Source organism: Chiloscyllium plagiosum, chromosome 7 (assembly GCF_004010195.1).
Source record: "Chiloscyllium plagiosum isolate BGI_BamShark_2017 chromosome 7, ASM401019v2, whole genome shotgun sequence".
Taxonomy (NCBI): Eukaryota; Metazoa; Chordata; class Chondrichthyes; order Orectolobiformes; family Hemiscylliidae; genus Chiloscyllium; species Chiloscyllium plagiosum.
The window spans coordinates 33,824,948-33,844,068 of NC_057716.1; the positions used below are offsets into that span (position 1 = coordinate 33,824,948).

Here is a 19,121-nt window from a genome sequence, read left to right on the forward strand (position 1 = left end):
GCCAAGGAATGGGAGAAGGAGAGCAGGGAAGGAGGGGAGATTAGGGGAGTGTGAGGGGAGGCGAGGGAAAGGGAGAACAGGGAAGCAGTTGGGAAGAGAGTGGAGAGGAGGCCTGGAGGTGAGGGGAGGGTGAACAGAGTGACTGAGGAGGCAGGAGATGCTGGAGGGGGAGATGTGGATGTTTGTGGATGTGCTGCCAATCAAACAGGCTGTTCTGTCCTGGATGGTGTCAAGCTTCTTGAGTGTTGTTGGAGCTGTTCCCAGCCAGGCCAGTGGGGAGTATTCCATCACACTCCTGACTTGTGCCTTGTAGATGGTGGTCGGCTTTGGGGAGACAGGACGCAAGTTAATTGCCACAGTATTCCTAGTCTCTGACTTGCTTTGGCAGCTACTAAGGTTATGCGGTGAATCCAGTTGAATTTCTGATCAATGGTAACTCCCAAGATATGTTCAGTGGGGAGTCAGTGATGGTCACTCTATTGAATGTCAAGGGATGATGTTTAAATTGTCTCTATCTGAAGAGTCATAGCCTGGCATTTGTGTGGCGTGGATGTTACTTGCCACTTGTCAGTCCCAGTCTGGATATTGTCCAGGTCTTGCTGCATTTGAACATGGAGTCGTGAATGGTGCTGAACATTGTGCAATATTTAGGTGTGTACTTGTGATATCACGGTATATAAGGCTTTGGGGCCAAGTGCAATCATCAACAAACATCCCAATTCTGACCTTATGATGGACAGAAAGTCATTGATGAAGCAGCTGGAGATGGTTGGGCCTCAGACACTACCCTGAGCAACTCCAGCAGAGATATTGGGCGGCACAGTAGCGAGCACTGCTGCCTCCCAGCGCCAGGGACCCGGGTTCAATTCCAGCCTCAGGCGACTGTCCGTGTGGAGTTTGCACATTCTCCCCATGTCTGCGTGGGTTTCCTCCCACAGTCCAAAGATGTGCAGGTTAGATGGATTGACTGTGCTGAATTGCTCACAGGTTCAGGGATGTGTAGGCTAAATGGTTAGTCAGGGGAATTGTCGAGTAAAAAGGTAGGGGAAGGGTCAGTGTGGACTCGTTGGGCTGAATAGCCTGTTTCCATACTGTAGGGATTCTATGGTATCCTGGAGCAGAGATGACTGACCTCCAACAACAATCACAACTATCTTCCTGTGTGTCAGGTCTGACTCCAATCAGCAGAGAGTTTTGTAGCTGATACCCATTGATTACAGTGTTGCTAGGGCTCCCCCTTGATGCCACACTTGGTCGAATGCAGCCTTGATGTTGTGCAGATTGATTGGATGGACTGGGGTTGCTTCCCTCGGAGCAGAGGAGATTGAAAGGGGACGTGACTGTGACGTTTAAGATTATGAGAAGTACAGACACGATAGACAGAAATTAAACTTTTCCCCTTGATGGAGGAATCAATGACCAGGAGCACAGACTGAAGATAACCACGAGGCAGAAGGTTTAGAGATGAGGTGAGGACAAACTTTTTCACCCAGAGAGTGGTGAGAATCTGGAAGTTTCTGCTTGTAAAGGTGATCGAGGTAGAGATGCTCATAACATAAAGTAATATTTAGATGTGCACTTGTGATATCACGGCATATAAGGCTTTGGGGCCAAGTGCTGGAATATTGGATTAGAATAGTTCGGTAGTTTTTGACCAGCACAGAGATGACAGGCCAAAGGGCCTTTTTCCGTGCTGTAGATCTCTAGGACTCCATTTTGACCCAGGGACTCTGTACGGTTACCCACATATAAATCAGCACTCAGCCATTTGGCCCCTCTCTCCTGCTCTGCCATTCAATAACATCACGTCTGACCCCACCGTGCCCACCATCCCACTTTCCTGCCTGCTCCCTATACCGCTCCTCTCTGCCCCTGTGCCCTGCGTGAGCTGGATGCCATGTGAAAAGGTCAGCTTGGTGAACCCCTGGGTTACGAGCAGGCAAAGCCTTTCGGGTGGAACTTACATTCATAGCAGCAAGGTCATTTTCATAAGCCTCTCTGAGTTTCTTCATAATTTCTACTTCAGCTTTTGAGCAGGCCTCAACGCTGCCCCTTACAGTGATGGTCCTCTCTGGATTATACAGCGTCAAGTCCTGTAACCTGGCCAGCCACAACAAAGATGCTTTTAGAACGCAGACACACCCGACACCACACAGCTCTCCCTGTGACAGTCCCAACGCAGTTCCCTTCAAGGCGCACTGTGGGGGGTGGGGGGGTCACAGCTGATAGGGGTAGGAGGTTCCCACCCAACATCCCTGGTTCAGTTCTGATGGCATCCTGTTTCCCAGCGTGGATATAGAAGGAGTGGCATTTATCATACATTCCCTTTCCTTTTTATTAAATCTCCCCCACCTTTTCTCTTCCCTGAAACCCTCCCCTCACCTCCAACAAAAACCCCACATTTCCAGGAACACCCCCTTCCAGTGACATCTCCTCATTGCGTGTCAATGAACGCCTCCGTGACTCTGCATCCTAAACTGTGCCGAGAAAGCGTCTGACGCGACAGCTCAGAACTAGGGAGGGACCTTTACTTTGTCCAACCCATGCTGTAGAAACACTGCTTGTGTTTGACGAGTCAGTGTCAGAGAGGGGCTCAAATGGAAGACCGGCGCCAGATTAAAGTCCGTGAGAAAAAAAATAAAGAAAACGCAGGCCACAGAAGCCAAGATCCCCCCCAGCCCCGATGCGCAGGTTCTGTATCCGGCTCTACAACCGAGCAAACTTACGGAGAGATGGTTATTTTGGTCTCGGTTTCCTGTTCCATTTTCTTCAGGTTACGCCCCTCTTTGCCGATCAGCCGTCCCACAAAACTGTTGTGAGCGAGGATTTTCAACGGGATCTCCTCAGTGCTAAAACGCATGGACAATCATTGCACGCACACACTCGCACACGCTCAAGTCCACAGCCTTCCTCCCACCTTCCTCAGTGAGAAACCCAACCCCATTCAGTCACTGCTGTGACTGAAATGTGGCCTGAGACACTTTACTGGGACAGTGCCTCTGTATCTAATCCATCTGTCCAGGGAGTGCTTGACAGAACATAAGAACAGGAGGTCATTCTACCCCTCTAGCCTGCTCCACCCAGTCAATTAGATCATGGCTGATTGGTGGTTCGACTCGCTATTCAAAATAAAGCACCGTAACCATAAATCCAAATAAATACCTCACGATGACAAAGCTTTTAGCAATGATAATCCACTCCCCGCCCCCACAGTCAGTTGACCCAGTGAAAGAAAGCCAGCACTGGTTATCTGTTCCAATGAGAGGACAGGGAGGGCGGATGAAGGTAATGCGTTGGATGTGATTGGGGTCGATTTCCCAAAGGCACAGTGCCAGAGAGCAGATTTGCCAACAAAGGGGCAGTCCATGGAATAAAAGGGACAGTGATGGCAACCTGGGTATTATTCTGACCAATGGACAGGACAGTGAATGGTCATTCATTTATGACCAAGGTATTCAGTGAGCCTCCCCAAGGGCTGGGAGCAGGAACTATTGCTTTCCTTGTTCAGTATTAATGACTGTGATGAGACTATGATTTTAAGAAGTGCATTTTGTCTTGTTTTCCTCACTGTCCACAAACTAGGGTCATCAGCAAACTTACTAATCATGCCTTGTACATTCTCATCCAAATCATTGATATAGATAACAAACAGTAATGGGCCCAGCACCGACCCCTAGTCCACTAGTCACAGGTCTCCAGTCCCACAAGCATCCTTCCACTATTACACTCTGCTTCCTAGCATCAAGCCAATTTTGTACCCAATTTGCCAGCTCACCCTGGATTCTATGGGAATTAACCTTCCAGAGCAGCCTAACATGTGGAACCTTCATAAAGGCCTTACTGAAATCCATATAGACTACATCTACTGCCCTGCCCTCGTCAACCTTCATGGTCACTTCATCAATTTTACTGAATTTGCTTTTGCCAAGGATGTGTCTCTTGGATGTTACTATATTGGACCAGTTACTGTTTAGTTGTTAAATAAGCTACTATTCTGTTAGGTTTTCCAATAGAGTTAAGTTATTCCAATTCGTCCTTTTGTTTATTTTAATTATAGTGTATGAATCATAGAACTCCCTTACAGTATGGAAACAGGCCATTCGCACCTTGAATCCACACTGACCCACCGAAAAGCATCCCATCCAGACTCACCCCCTATCCTATCCCTGAAACTCTGCATTTTCCACAGCTAATCCACGTAGCCTACACATCCCTGGACACTACGGGCAATTTAGCTTGGCCAATCCATCTAACCTGCACATCTTTAGACTGTGGGAAGAAACCGGAGCACCCGGAGGAAACCTAGGGAGACTGTACACACTCCACACAAACAGTTGCTCAAGGGTGGAATCGAACCCCGTTCCCTGGCGCTGTGAAGCAGCAGTGATACCCACTGAGTCACTGTGCTGCCTCATATAGTGTGCCTGGCTTTAAGACTGGTAGCTTAACAAATTTAGTTGCATCTGGAACACGACACCTGGCACCCGCCTTTAAAATAAGAAGTTAGGGTCCAGGTTATCCACTTCATATATTTTGAGGAGGTTTGGTCTACCATAACGATGACCAATGATTGATGAGAATTCAGGACACAATTTCTAAACCTTGCAAGTTGTTGTAAACTGTCAGAAAGAATAATTATTGCTTTTCACAGACAGAGGCAGGCCAAGTAGAATAGATGGATAGTTGTTAGAGGAATTTTGTTGCAGGGAATGTGAAGTCATGAATTTTGGCCGGAAATATAAGGAAGGGTATGTAAAATATAGAATACAACTCTAAAAGGAGGTCTAGGAGCAGACTGACTTTGGTGGTGTACGCGCACATATCACTGAAGCTGGAAGGTTGAGAGAAAATACTGGAAAATCTCAGCAGGTCTGGCAGCAATTGTAAGGAGAGAAAAGAGCTGACGTTTCGAGTCTAACTGATCCTATGTCAAAGCTTTGACAAAGGGTCAGTTGGACTTGAAAAGTCAGCTCTTTTCTCTCCTTACAGATGCTGCCAGACCTGCTGAGATTTTCCAGCATTTTCTCTTTTGATTTAAGATTCCAGCATCTGCAGTAATTTGCTTTTATACTGGAAGGTTGAGAAATTGCTTAATAAGGCACATGGGATCATAGGCTTTATAAATAGAGACAAGAATACAAAAGCAAGAATGTTATAGTGAATTTTATAAAACACTGGTTCAGTCTTAGCTCTGGGCTGTGACTTCATGCTTTGAGTACCAGGTTAGGAAGGATGTGAATGCATTTGAGAAAGGACAGAAAAAATGGTTCCAGGGATGAGACACTTCAGTTCGATGGATTGATTGGAGAGGCTTGGGACTGTTTTCCTTGGAAAAGAGAAGGCTGCGAGGAGGTATGGAAATGTCTGGAGAGACACAGTAGACAGGGAGAAATTGTTCCCATGAGCGGAAGGGTTAAGAGCCAGAAGACACTGACCAAATATGACGGGCAGAAGGAAGCAAAGGAGAAGCAATAGGAAAAACGCTACAAGTGCCTGGGATATGGCATTAAACATCTCAAACAGATCACCCTGCCCAGTGCTGTCAATATAACCTGTTATAGCTGGTGTTACCCTGGTGAATCTGCAGCGTTTGCCCTTCACACCCACTATTTATCCAAGAGTGCAGTCAGCCTGACCCAATAACTGACTTCAGTAGTAGACCACAGAAGCAGGAGACCCTCTCAAACACTGGGAACGACACTTTCCAATTCAAGGGTGTGATTCCGGAATCATTGTCATGACAACAGCACCTATAACTTGCTCATTTATTTTTAAGATTTGGAGATGCCGGTGTTGGACTGGGGTGTACAAAGTTAAAAATCGCACAACACCAGGTTATAGTCCAGCAGGTTTATTTGGAAGCACTAGCTTTTGGAGCGTCGCTCCTTCATCAACCATCTGAAGGAGCAGCGTTCCGAAAGCTAGTGTGCTTCCAAATAAACCTGCTGGACTATAACCTGGTGTTGTGTGATTTATTTTTAACTGACGGTTGGGAGAGGGAGATTTACTCTGCATAAAAATCTAATCTGGGAGGATATGACTGGACACTGGAGAGGGCAGGGAGAGGGACAGGAATGTTGGAAGGAAGGAAGGCTGGGAGAACGAGCTGGGTTGTTCACCAGTTGCGTTTACAGCGGGAGGTCAGAACTTCCAAAAGAAGTGACTGTATAATCAACAACAAGTCTGCATCTCTCCCCCAGACAGCAGAGGGGGACCGACTCCCATGAACCAGTCACAGCAAGTCCAGTTAGAGACAGAGAAGCAAGTGCGAGGTCGACGGGAGATCGAGGGAGAGAGTGAGGGGAGTGGGGAAGGGGATTGAGGGGGAGAGTGAGGAGAGTGGGGGACTGATGAGGAGAGTGAGGTGTGTGGGAGATGCAGGGAGTGAGTGAGGAGAATGAGGATTGAGGGAGAGTGGGAGGATCGAGGGAGAATGGGGAGAGTGGGACATGGAAGGGAGAGAGTGAGGAGAATGAGAGATTGAGGGACAGAGTGTATAGACTGAGGAAAGCCATGAATTGAGAATGAAACAGCTGCCCCAGTCCCAGCAAACACTGAAATACCGGTCCCACTCACTGGCTACTTACAATTTGGTTTCCTGTGCCTCCTTTTGCATAATTTTGAGGATCATTTGACAGGCAGCTGTACAGCCCTCTGCTGTGGAGTGAATGGTGATGGCTTTCTCTGCGGCTCCTGCGTTCTCCCTCCGATGGATATCGATTCTGCAGGGACAGGGAGAGTGACAGGAACGTGGGTCAGATCTGGGAAGCTCCTGGTCTCTGAACCACAGCTGAAACTGCATTCACCCCAGTACATCTCACAAGGTCTGTACACAAACTGGGAAAGGTCCAACGCACACCATGCAGGTCTCTGTGGGGGTTGGATGGTGGGGGCTCTGTGGGGTAAGGGGTATGGGAGTGTGTCGGCAGGGGCGGGGGTGATTTGGGATGAGGGGGTTTGGGGGTTTGTGGGGAAGACCAATCAACCCCCCCCGGCCCCCAGTGCTTATCTCCTTGGTGGGAAGGGGGCTGAGGGGAGAGGAGATGGAGACATTGAAAATCAGGAAGGATTGAAGACTGGGAAGGACGGGAGGGCACAGGCTGGGGATGTTCGGGAAAAGAAGCAGTGGTGAGTAGTTAGGATCCAGGAAGACTCTGCCCAGTCAGTCTGCTGGAATTAGAGTCAACTGGGGGTTAAACACAGTGACAGACTCTCATTTGAACTGAACAACATTGCAGGGTCATTGGGAAGAGGTGGCGAGAGGGATGAGGTGCTCCTAAGAGAGGCCTAGCAGTGGATAGAATAGGCTGATTGGTTGCAGGATAGATTGAGGCCAATCTCCAAATGGGGGAACTGAATTAAGACCATAAGACATAGGAGTGGAAGTAAGGTCATTCGGCCCATCGAATCCACTCTGCCATACAGTCATGGGTGGTGGACATTTCAACGTCACTTACCCGCACTTTCCCCGTATCCCTTAATTCCTTGCAAAAAATTGACTCAATAGGTAACTCCCCATCAATCCCACACCCCTGGACAATGCCAACTCCACACCCCCACCCCCAACCCCGCAATACAGCCAGAACCCTCAGTTTCTCCCAACCCAACCCCACCCCATGACACTGACTGACCCCTGACCCTGCCCAGACGATGGCTGATCTCTTCCCCAACCCCTGACATTGACTCCTCCCTTATTGCCTTCACCCCCACCCTACCCAAATGCCCCCCATCTCGATGCCCGCAGGGTTGCTGCTGCTTACTTGGATTGGGTCTGCTGGGTGACATTCTTGATGGTCAGTCCCTCTTTGCCGATGATGGCGCCCACGAACTGGGTGGGCACGAGGATGCGGAGGGGCACGTCCAGCTGCTTGGATGCAGGCGGGGGTCCTGGCGAGTGGCCGTGCTCTCGGCTGGCACGGACCCCTGCTCCTCGCCTTGACCTCGGGGCTGGGGGCTGCATGGCCTCCTCGTCGGGGATGTAGGAGACCCTCAGAGCGTACGTTTCAAACTGGTGTCCGTTCAGCTTCTCGAGTGCTCTGCGAGACGACACGGGGTTTCACATGGGGTCATGTCACTCCATCCACCTGCGCAACCGGGGCATCCTCAGACACCCACCGCCAACCCACCCTCTTGCTGCCGAATGCTTCTTCACACCCGCAGTAAACAGGCCATTCCACCCAACCAGCCCCTCCTATCCCCGCAGACCGTGAGGGGCAGATGGTCAGGTACCAGCTCCCACTTTAAGCCACCTCCAGGACCTGTCGGCCCTCCCTTTGGCCCACAGAGACACTCTGACCTGTGCTCCCTTTCCCTCACAGAGTTCCCTACATCAGGAATGTAGGCCTCAAGTGCGACCCCCAAGTACCATTCCCTTCAGAAGGAACAACACGGAGTGGGGGTCTGGGAAGTGAGGAGAGGCTGCAAATATTCAAGATAAACGTGGAAGACTGTTTCTCCCGGAGCACAGGCATCCCTGCAAACTGACAGAGTCCATGATTGTATGGGACTGCTGCGTGCAGCACTCTCCAGCCCAGATGGACAAGGGGAGGACGAATGGAGGAGGCTTACACTCACCTGAAGACCACTGTGCCCCTCGGCTGCCTCAATGCCCCTGCAGAGGGGAGGTGACTCAGGAAACTGACTGGACACAGGCTCACGTCCTCTGGGCCAGTATCTGCGCCGTACTCTTGACATTCGCCAAGGGACCTCCCATCCAAGTACTCATCGGGCTGGAGTCGGCATAGTCTCTGCCATCGGTGGGGGAATTGGGTGGATTCAGACCACTGTTGCTCAGGGCAACAAGCCAGCTCGAGACATTCTGCCCAATTTTGGCCTGTTGCCGGTGAAAGGTCAGTCAGCAGGACTCTCCTCTCAGAGTCATACTGGCAAGGGCTGAGGCAGCACTCTGCTGCATTACTGATGACCCTGTCAGAGGAGCTTTCCTCCAGATGAAACTTTAAACCCTCGTTCTCCAAAGAGGGTCTACACCATGCCCCCTCAGGGACTCTACAAACTGACCCCTCAGAGAGTACACACTCTGCCCCCTCACAGTGTCTGTCCCCCATCCCCTCAGAGGGTATCAAAGCTCGCACATCAGTTGGCGGCTCTCGCGGGCATTACTTGGCTGCACAACCTGTCTCACCAGCCAGGAAGGACGGTGTGGAAATAAACGGAGAGAAAAACAAGGAAACAAAAATACATCAAACCGCGTGGAGGAGCCTGCCTTCCACCCTGCTGGATGGGGATCAACAGCCAAAGGGTTCTGTCTGCTCACTTACATTTCACTGAGGAGCAAAGCTTTGATAGGACAAAATAAAGAGGAACACAAAACAGTCATAGTCCGGCCCCACACACAGCAGCTGCTGGAGGCACGTTCAATGTGAACGCATGTGATATTACAACGTTGATGTACGTGAGCTCCATTTCTTGTTCATCAGCGAGTAAAGCTAAGCCTAGATCTGACACTGTGTAAGACTAGGCTACAGTACTGGTGGGGACAGGTCTGTTACTGTATAACTCTGGGGTACAGTACTGGTGTGAGGTCTGTTACTGTATAACATTGGGGTACAGTCCTGATGGGGACAGGTCTGTTCCTGTCTTCCACTGGGGTACAGTACTGGTGTGAGGTCTGTTACTGTATAACATTGGGGTACAGTCCTGATGGGGACAGGTCTGTTCCTGTCTTCCACTGGGGTACAGTACTGGTGTGAGGTCTGTTACTGTATAACATTGGGGTAGGTCTGTTACTGTATAACACCGGGGCACAGTACTGGTGTGAGCAGGTCTGTTACTGTATAACACTGGAGTACAGTACTGGTGGACACAGTTCTGCCACAGTCTAACACTAAGGTACAGCAATGCAGAGGACAGATTTGTCACTGTATAACACGGGGTACAGGACTGGTGGGAATAGGTTTGACACTGTACAAGACTGGGATACAGTCTGCTGGGGGGTTGTCTGTCACTGTTTAACACTGGGGTGCAGTACTAGAGGGGACAAGGCTGCCAGCATATAACACTGGAGTACAGTACTTTATGAATGAATGTTAGCAAGTGTGAGCAATGTGCAGAGTATAAGAGAGTTACAGAGGGACTCACGTGGGGCTGAATGGAATACGAGTACAAAAATGTCGAGCAACTTATTGACAGCAGATGGCTCCTGTCAATGATTCTCCAGGCTACGTTTGTCACTTACATCTTTGCATGTTCTTTCGTTTCATATGTCACGTTGACGACTGCTGTCTCACTGTCCGTATTAACTGGGAGAGAGGGAAAAAAGAATATCAGGCAGACTGCACCGAGACCTAATTGGAACAACCCATCATAGTCACCCCACGACACCAACTCCGCCAGCACAGTGCTGCAGTAACCCACTACCAGCAAAGCCCTTATGCTTAGCAGACGAGGTAAACCCTCACATTGGTCATTAGAGGAAATCGAGCCTGGCAGTTTCTGCTCAATGGCTCAGGGTTGGGAAGTGAACAACTGTTCGTTCCATGGCGTGTCTCTGTCAGCCCAGTTTTCTCATTGGAGGATAGTCAAAAGAAGATCAAGTGACTATGTGGCATCAGTCAAATCATTTGCCCTGGAAACTAGTCAGCAAAGAGTGGACTCATCTCCAAGTCCATGTTGAAAGGTTTGGCCGAATGGCAAAAGTTCACTGAAGTGGGATATCCAGAACATTCGCGACTGATGCTTGGTGGCTTTGACCCACCCTTCCCAATTCAGACACTTCTGCACACTCCCTTCGCTGCTGTGTGAAGCCTGGCTGAAGGCTGCCTAACGGTCTAAAAGAGCCCTGATCTAAAACAGGGGCTGTGTTAGCCTCTGGCACAATCTGACCGATACCATGAGCTTCAGGCAGTGAGTTCAGGCAGGAACAGAAACACACACGCTCCACGCGGCGCTGGGAGAGGGTCATCTTTCTGGTGCGATGTTCAAACCTCTTCCGAGGCCAAGTCAAAGATCCCACAGCTCTATTTCACCAAGGAGAGATTCTCCCCAACTCCTACATCCTGAACATTTTAATCATGCAATCAACACTACAAAAAACAAAAGGGTGATCTGGTTTCTAAGACATTGCTGCTAATGGGAACTTATATGCAGAGATTGTCTGATACATATCTAATATCACAATGCAACTACACTTGATAAAATACTTCTGTAAAGTGCTTTGGGATCTGAAATGTGCTATATAAATCCAAATTTTTGTTTCTAAGAAACAAAACGACTGTAGGATTTCTCACCCAATCTGTATTGTCAGTTCAATGTGGAGGTGGCTCACACTGGATCCTCCAATCACACCATCAGCAGACTTCTCTAAGTCCATCTGACAAACCCATTCCACCATCTTAAACCTAGTGGCAACCCCAAGCTTACACTCAGCTAATGATATTCAACCCCATGCCTGCTCTCAGCCAATGATCACCAACCCCATGCCTGCTCTCAGCCAATGATCACCAACCCCACGCCTGCTCTCAGCCAATGGCCACCAACTCCAAACCTGCTCTCAGCCAATGGCCACCAACCCAAGTCTGCTCTCAGCCAATGGCCACCAACCCCATGCCTGCTCTCAGCCAATGGCCACCAATCCCGTATGTGCTCTCAGCCGATGATATTCAACTCCATGTTTGCTCTCAGTCAATGGCCACCAACCCCATGCCTGCTCTCAGCCAATGACCACCAACCCCATGCCTGCTCTCAGCCAATGATCACCAACCCCATGCCTGCTCTCAGCCATGACCACCAACCCCATGCCTGCTCTCAGCCAATGATCACCAACCCCATGCCTGCTCTCAGCCAATGATTGCCACACCCGCTCTCAGCCAATGACTCTCAGTAAGTTTCCCCTGACACGAAGTTAATGCACTACCTCAACTGAAAGTGTAAGATCAAAGCTTCACAAGTATGCCCCAGTCTTTGAACAACACGCTTTTAAAAAGCTTCACTTTAGTCTCATGTGCAAAGTGAATAATTTCATCATTCCCAATTTATACTCCATCTTGTTGTCCACTCATTTTTAAAAATTAACATCCTTGGGATTATCATTGACCAGAAACTGAACTGGACTTGCCACATAAAGACAGTGGCTACAAGAGCAGGTCAGAGGCTAGGAGTACTGCAGCGGGTAACTCACCTCCTGACTCCCCAAACCCTCTCCACCATCTATGTGATGTAACGAGGTTAGCCAGGTGTTAATCTGGTCCAATCATGGAGCCCTGGCTGACAGATAAGAACAGGAGGGTGCAGCCTATCGTGCCAAATGCAAAGGTGACGCTGGTAAGAAACCTGCTGCCAAGCCAGCTCAGGCTGCAAAGAAGAAGAAGAAGGAAGAGGAGGAGGAAGATGAGGATGAAGATGAAGAGGAGGAAGATGATGAGGAAGAAGAAAATGATGATGAGGATGACGATTAAATAAATCCAGATGTAAAAAAGATCTTTGTCTAAACTTGATCTATTTTTTTTTGCAAAGACAGGAAATGTGAGCTCATTTGTAATTTGGATCAATGGCTTAGGTGTAACGAAACTGTACAAAACTGTGTATAGTTAGTGTTGTATTTTTACACTGCGTAGCCAGACCCTGTACAGTTTTAATTGTAAGTAGCTGATTTTTTTTGAAGGCACAGCCTTTCAAAAAGAGAGGGACTCCAGAGTGATGGAATGTTATTGCCTATTTAATGTTTTGTGTGGAAATTTCAATGGCCAAGGTAGTGAGGATTTTTTTTGTCATGCAGTTCATACCAATTTTTTGCGGATGGTTTTTGTAGATCTTTTGTCACTACATGTGATTGCTAATTTTTCATGTTAGATCATGATAAGAATCAATACTTTTTTTAATAAAACTGAAACATTATCTTGCAGTTGGCAATTATTTTTGCAGTCATTTGTAAAGCAGGTTTGGGATTGAAATTGAGACAGCAAATGTGAAGTGATGTGGATAGAATGGCGCAACCTTCCAAAAGAGACATTTGTGATAGTGGGCTTGAGATACTTTGAAAATGCAGAACTTTCTCAGCTCACTTGGAACCTGGGTATACAAAATGTACTTGAGTATATAATGATAAAACTTTGGTGTTTTTTCAAAATTAGTTTGCATGCATGAGTTGGCTGCTTGCGTAGGTGTTGGAAAACAAAAAGAAAGTACCCATGCAAATAAAGTTGTAGAGTTTTTTTTTGTATGAAAATGTCTTACCCTTTCGCTCTGACTGAGAATTTAAAATCACAGGGATCTTGCTGCCCTGTTCTAGCAGTACAGTGGACAAAGTGATCCAGCTAATATAAAGGCAAAATATTGCTAAATGTGGAAAAATAAATTCTGAAGGATCTCAGCCAGTCTGGCAGCATTTCTCAAGAAAGAGTTCCAGTATGATGCTGTAGAAACTGAATCTCCTGGTTTTATTTGTGACTCATGTGAAGGGCAGTGTTTGTTACTGGCCACCCGGGTGTTTTCCTATCTTCCTGGTGGTGGAAATTGAATAAAGACTCGTGCACTTTGTGTCTTTCACTGTGTCTCACACCTGCACGCACACACATCATGGGTGCTGGGGAAAAAATAAGCACTACCGCACTTACTTGGTAGTGTGGGGGGTAAATTAAAAAAAAGAAAAAAGAAGAAAAAAATAAAAATAAAAAGAAGAACAGTAGGGTCAGGCGTCCTGTTCACTCTGAGAGCTAGGTCCAAGGGAGCTGGGTCAGTGTCAATGATTCTCCAAGTGTGAACAAAGGGTGACATGCTGACGGAATACCAGTCTTGATGGAGTTATTTCAGTGCCAACGAGAGTGGGATTAATGATGTAGCCATGCAAAAGCCCCTACCAGCTGAAGCCCAACTGGGCTTCAAACAGGAACTATAACTGGCCTTATCACTGGAAAATGAGTTGCTGGTATTCCAATGGAAATGAACATCCTTGCCAGTCTAACTGAGCTTGGGGAGTGCCACTTGAGCGACGGCAGCCTCACTCAGGACATATCCTGAACAGAGCGACTCAAGGTCAGTCCACAGCAAAACCCCAAAATAAAGCTAAGCCTTGGCCAAACGGTTAACATTTTCTTTAGGATCTGAGCCAGTAAGCCATTGTAGTTGCTGCCGGTATGCAGACTCCAGGCAGCAAGACAGTCCCACTAGGCCTAAAATTGAGTAGGAGAACTCATAGTATCCAGGAGATTGCATACCCTGGAAAGTCCACCTACATCTGATTTGGGACAGTTAAATTGCTTAGCAACACCCAAATCAAACAAAGTAAACATCTGGTTAAATATATCTGGTTCTAATGGGGTCAATACCAGTGCGGCTATTTCAGTGATCACAGGACCAGTCTTTGCTCTGGACTCCAACCCTTAAGTTTGTGCAAGACCTCTGCAAGACTGAGAACATATACTGGGGAACTTCTACAGATTAAGGGTACAACTTTGATTCCAAAGAACAAAGAACATTACAGCACAGCCCTCCAAGCCTGTGCTGATCCAGATCCTCTATCTAAACCTGTCGCCTATTTTCTAAGGATCTGTATCCCTCTGCTCCCTACCCATTCATGTATCTGTCTCGACACATCCTAAATGACGCTATCATTCCCGCCTCTACCACCTCCGCTGGCAACGCGTTCCAGGCACCCACCACTCTCTGCATGAAGAACTTTCCATGTATATCTCCCCATAACATTTCCCCTCTCACTTTGAACTTGTGACCCCTAGTAATTGAGTCCCCCACTCTGGAAAAAACATTTATTTGTATCTACCCTATCTATACCTCCCATGATTTTGTAGATCTCAGTCAGATCTCCCCTCAACCTCCTCCTTTCCAATAAAAAAATCCTAATCTACTCAACCTCACCTCATAGCTAGCGCCCTCCATACCAGGCAATATCCTGGTGAATCTCCTCTGTACCCTCTCCAAAGTATCCACATCCTTTTGGTAATGTGGTGACAGAACTGTACGCAGTATTCCAAATGTGGCCGAACCAAAGTCTTATACAACTGTAACATGTCCTGCCAACTCTTGTACTCAATACCCCACCCGATGAAGGAAAGCATGCCGTATGCCTTCTTGACCACTCGAATGACCTGCCTTGCCACCTTCAGGGAACAATGGATCTGAGTATCCAGATCTCTCTGTACATCAACTTTTCCCAGGACTTTTTCAGTTACTGTCTGGTTCACTCTAGAATTTGATCTTCCAAAATGCATCACATCGCATTTGTCCGGATTGAACTCCATCTGCTATTTCTTTGCCCAACTCTCCATTTTACCATTTTCTACTGTATTCTCTGACAGTCCCCTTCACTATCTACTCTACTCATCTTAGTGTCATCTGCAAACCTGCTAGTCAGATAACCTATACCTTCCTCCAGATCATTTATGTATATCACAAATAACAGTGGTCCCAGCACTGATCTCTGTGGACCACCACTGGTCACAGGTCTCCATTTTGAGAAACTGCCTTCCACTACTACTCTGTCTGCTGTTGCCCAGCCTGTTCTCTATCCATCTAGCTAGTACACCCTGGACCCCATGTGACTTCACTTTCTTCATCAGCCTGACATGGGAACCTTATCAAACACATTACTAAAGTCCATGTACATGACCTCTACATCCCTTCCTTCATCAATCAACTTTGTCACCTCTTCAAAGAATTCTATTAGGTTTGTAAGGCATGACTTTCCCTGCACAAAACCATGTTGCCTATCACTGATAAACCTATTTTCTTCCAAATGGGAATAGATCCTAGCCCTCAGTATCTTCTCCAGTAGCTTCCCTACCTCTGATGTTAGGCTCACAGGTCTGTAATTACCTGGATTATCCCTGTAGGGGGACAACATTAGCAATTTTCCAGTCCTCCGGGACCTCACCCATGTTCAAGGATGCTGCAAAGGTATCTGTTAAAGTTGCAGCTATTTCCTCTCTCGCTTCCCTCAGTAACCTGGAATAGATCCCATCCAGACTTGAGGACTTGTCCACCTTAATGTCTTTCAGAATATCCAACCTTTCCTCCCTCCTTATGTCGACTTGACCTAGTATAATCAAACATCTATCCCTAACCTCAACATCTGTCATGTCCCTCTCCTCGGTGAATACCAATGCAAAGTCTTCATTAAGAATCTTACCCACTTTCTCTGACTCCGTGCATAACTTCCCTCCTTTGCCCTTGAGTGTGCCAACCCTTTCCCTTGTTACCCTCTCGTTCCTTTATATATGAATAAAAGGCTTTGGGGTTTTCCTTAACCCTGCTTACTAAGGATATCTCATGACCCCTTTCAAGCCCTCTTAATACCTCATTTCAGATGGTCCTACTTTCCCGATATTCTTCCAAAGCTTCATCTGTGTTCAGTCACCTAAATCTTATGTACACATCCTCTTAGCTAGTCTCACAATGTCACCTGTCATCCACGGTTCCCTAATCTTGCCATTTCTAACCCTCATTTTCACAGGAACATATCTCTCCTGAACTCTAATCAACCTCTCTTTAAAAGCCTCCCACATATCAAATGTGGATTTACCTTCAAACAGCTGCTCCCAATCCACATTCCCCAGCTCCTGCTGAATTTTGCCACAGTTGGCCTTCCCCCAGTTTAGCACTCTTCCTTTAGGACCACTCTCGTCTTTGTCTATGAGTATTCTAAAACTTACGGAATTGTGATCACTATTCCCAAAGTAATCCCTTACTGAAACTTCAACTACCTGGCTGGGCTCATTCCCCAACACCAGGTCCAGTATGGCCCCTTCCCGAGTCGGACTGTTTACATACTGCTCTAGAAAACCCTCGTCTCTTCCGGTCTCTTATGAAAAGCACCTGGTTCATTAACCACTAATTACAGTAAAAGGCTGGGGCTGAAGTTTGATGGGGGCGATACTGGCTGCAAAAGATTCGCCTCGATTGGCTGAGCACTTTTAATTAGAAAATGAAGTCCTGATTAAATACCCAGAAGCTTTTCAGGAAGGTCTGGGGACTATCACAGGAGCCAAGGCCTCTTTGCATGTTGACCAGGAAGCAATCCCACAGGCCTGCCCAGTGCTACTTGCCTTACAGGCAAAACTAGAGGCAGAAATCAGGGGGCTGGAATTATCAAACCAGTCCAGTTTGCGAAACACGCAGCACCGGTCGTACCAATTGTGAACCCCGTCGGGTCGATTTGCCTTTTTCAGAGGATTTTAAACAAATGCTAAACTGCTTCTCGCAACTGGATAAATACCCAATTCTTTGCATCGAGGGTTTATATGCAAATGAGGTAGGGGGATTGTCTTTCATGAAACTGGACATGAACCATGCACACGTGCCACTGCAGCTATGGGGTTTGTGGTCATTGGCTGAGAGCAGGCATGGGTCTGGTGGTCACTGGCTGAGAGCAGGCATGGGTTTGGTGGTCATTGGTTGAGAGCAGACATGGGTTTGGTGGTCATTGGCTGAGAGCAGGTATGGGGTCATCTGGGGTATCATTAGCCTGTCCAGTTTTTCACTGGATGATGGAGAACATTTTCCAAGGTCTACCTCAGGTCGCCCTCCATCCAGATGACGTGTTAATTACAGGGGAGACAAAGAAGGAGCGCTTCGGGAACTTGGACATGGCCCTTAGATGTTTCTCCTGGGTGGGCGCATGCCTTAGAACGGAAAATGTGTATTCCAGGCACCCCAAGTGACCTATTTGGGTTAGAGAGTCAACAAGACCAGGTTACACCTGTTGGAAGTTAAAGTCAGGGTGATCAAATGTACCCCGGCTCCCATGTCTGTTCAGGATGTTAGGTCTTTCCTTGGACTGGTGAATCATGACAGAAAGTTCATACGTAACCTCACCTCCATCCTGGCACCTTTGCATCAACTCCTGGAAAAGGGTCAGCCTTGAAAATGGTCACATGGCCAAGCCACAGCCTTCAGGGAAGTGAAGCAACAGCTATCATCCTCTACAGTGTTGGCACACTATGATCCCAAGTGAGATCTAGTATTGACACGTGATGCCTCCCTGTACAGTATTGGAGTAGGCAGCATCCGAGGAGCAGGAAAATCGACATTTCGGGCAAAAGCTCTTCATCAGGAATTCCTGATGGAGGGCTTTTGCCCGAAACGTCGATGTTCCTGCTCCTCGGATGCTGCCTGACCTGCTGTGCTTTTCTAGCACCACTCTAATCTTCTCTCCAATCTCCAGCATCTGCAGTACCCACTTCTGCCCGGTAATTGGGGTAGCTTTATCTCACAGATGGCCCAATGGAGCAGAATGTCAAATAGCGTATCCATTCAGGACCTTGGTTAATGCCAGAGCATAAAGATCTTCCGATAGAGAAGGAAGGTTTGGTGGTCATATCTGGAGCCAAGAAGTTCCACCAACACCTTTATGGATGTAAATCTATAATAACAACAGACCAGAAACCCCTGCAAGATCTACTTAAAGAGGACAAGGCAGTGCTGCCCACAGTTTCAGGCCGAATTCAGCGGTTGGCTCTGATACTAAGTACATATAATGACAAGTAGAAACCCCGTCCAGAAAGCCATGTAGCAAATGGGGATGCGTTGAGCAGCCTCCCACTGGCAGATACATCACTGGCGGTACCACCATTGGAAAAGTCCATAATGGCTTTAAATTTTCTGGACAAACTACCGGTCACAGCTGACAACATCGGACTTTGGACGAAGGAAGATGTGGTCCTGGCAAAACTGAAACAGCTAATGGTGATGGGGGAAAGCAACAGAATGTCACAGCCAGAACTTTTTGCACCCAGAAAGACCATATCACAGCAGAGGATGGCATATTATTATGGGGAGCAAGAGTGATTGTTCTGAGCAAAGGTAACATGGAAGCATGGATTGGGAGTAATTGTTCCATGGTAAAGGCACTATAGACATGTGGAGACTGTTTAAGGAACAGTTGTTGCAAGTGATGAATAAATATGTCCCTCTGTGACAGGCAAGAAGTGGTAAGATAAAGGAATCTGGGATGACGAGAGCGATGGAGCTTCTCATCAAAAGGATAAAGGTAGCTTACATAAGGTGGAGGAAGCTAGGGTCAAGCTCAGCTGGCACAGTGGTTAGCACTGCTGCCTCACAACGCGAGAGACCTGGGTTCAATTCCCGTCTCAGGTGACTGACTGTGTGGAGTTTGCACATTCTCCCCGTGTCTGCGTGGGTTTCCTCCGGGT

General features: G+C 47.7%; 2 protein-coding genes across 5 annotated transcripts in view; both read right to left on the bottom strand.

Annotated features, from left to right (window-relative positions):
* LOC122551460 (sentrin-specific protease 2-like) overlaps window positions 1-19,121 on the bottom strand; it is a 425,299-nt gene that overhangs the window by 82,286 nt on the left and 323,892 nt on the right. The gene's annotated exons all lie outside the window — the stretch shown is intronic.
* The window catches only part of LOC122551888 (insulin-like growth factor 2 mRNA-binding protein 2), a 147,202-nt gene that overhangs the window by 30,897 nt on the left and 97,184 nt on the right, over window positions 1-19,121 (bottom strand). Inside the window, exons 5-9 of the mRNA XM_043694461.1 lie at window positions 10,196-10,259; window positions 7,761-8,036; window positions 6,588-6,722; window positions 2,727-2,849; window positions 1,965-2,100 (exon numbers count right to left, since the gene is read on the bottom strand). Of these exons, the coding sequence (XP_043550396.1) occupies window positions 1,965-2,100; window positions 2,727-2,849; window positions 6,588-6,722; window positions 7,761-8,036; window positions 10,196-10,259 (734 nt within the window). The remainder of the gene's footprint in view (window positions 1-1,964; window positions 2,101-2,726; window positions 2,850-6,587; window positions 6,723-7,760; window positions 8,037-10,195; window positions 10,260-19,121) is intronic.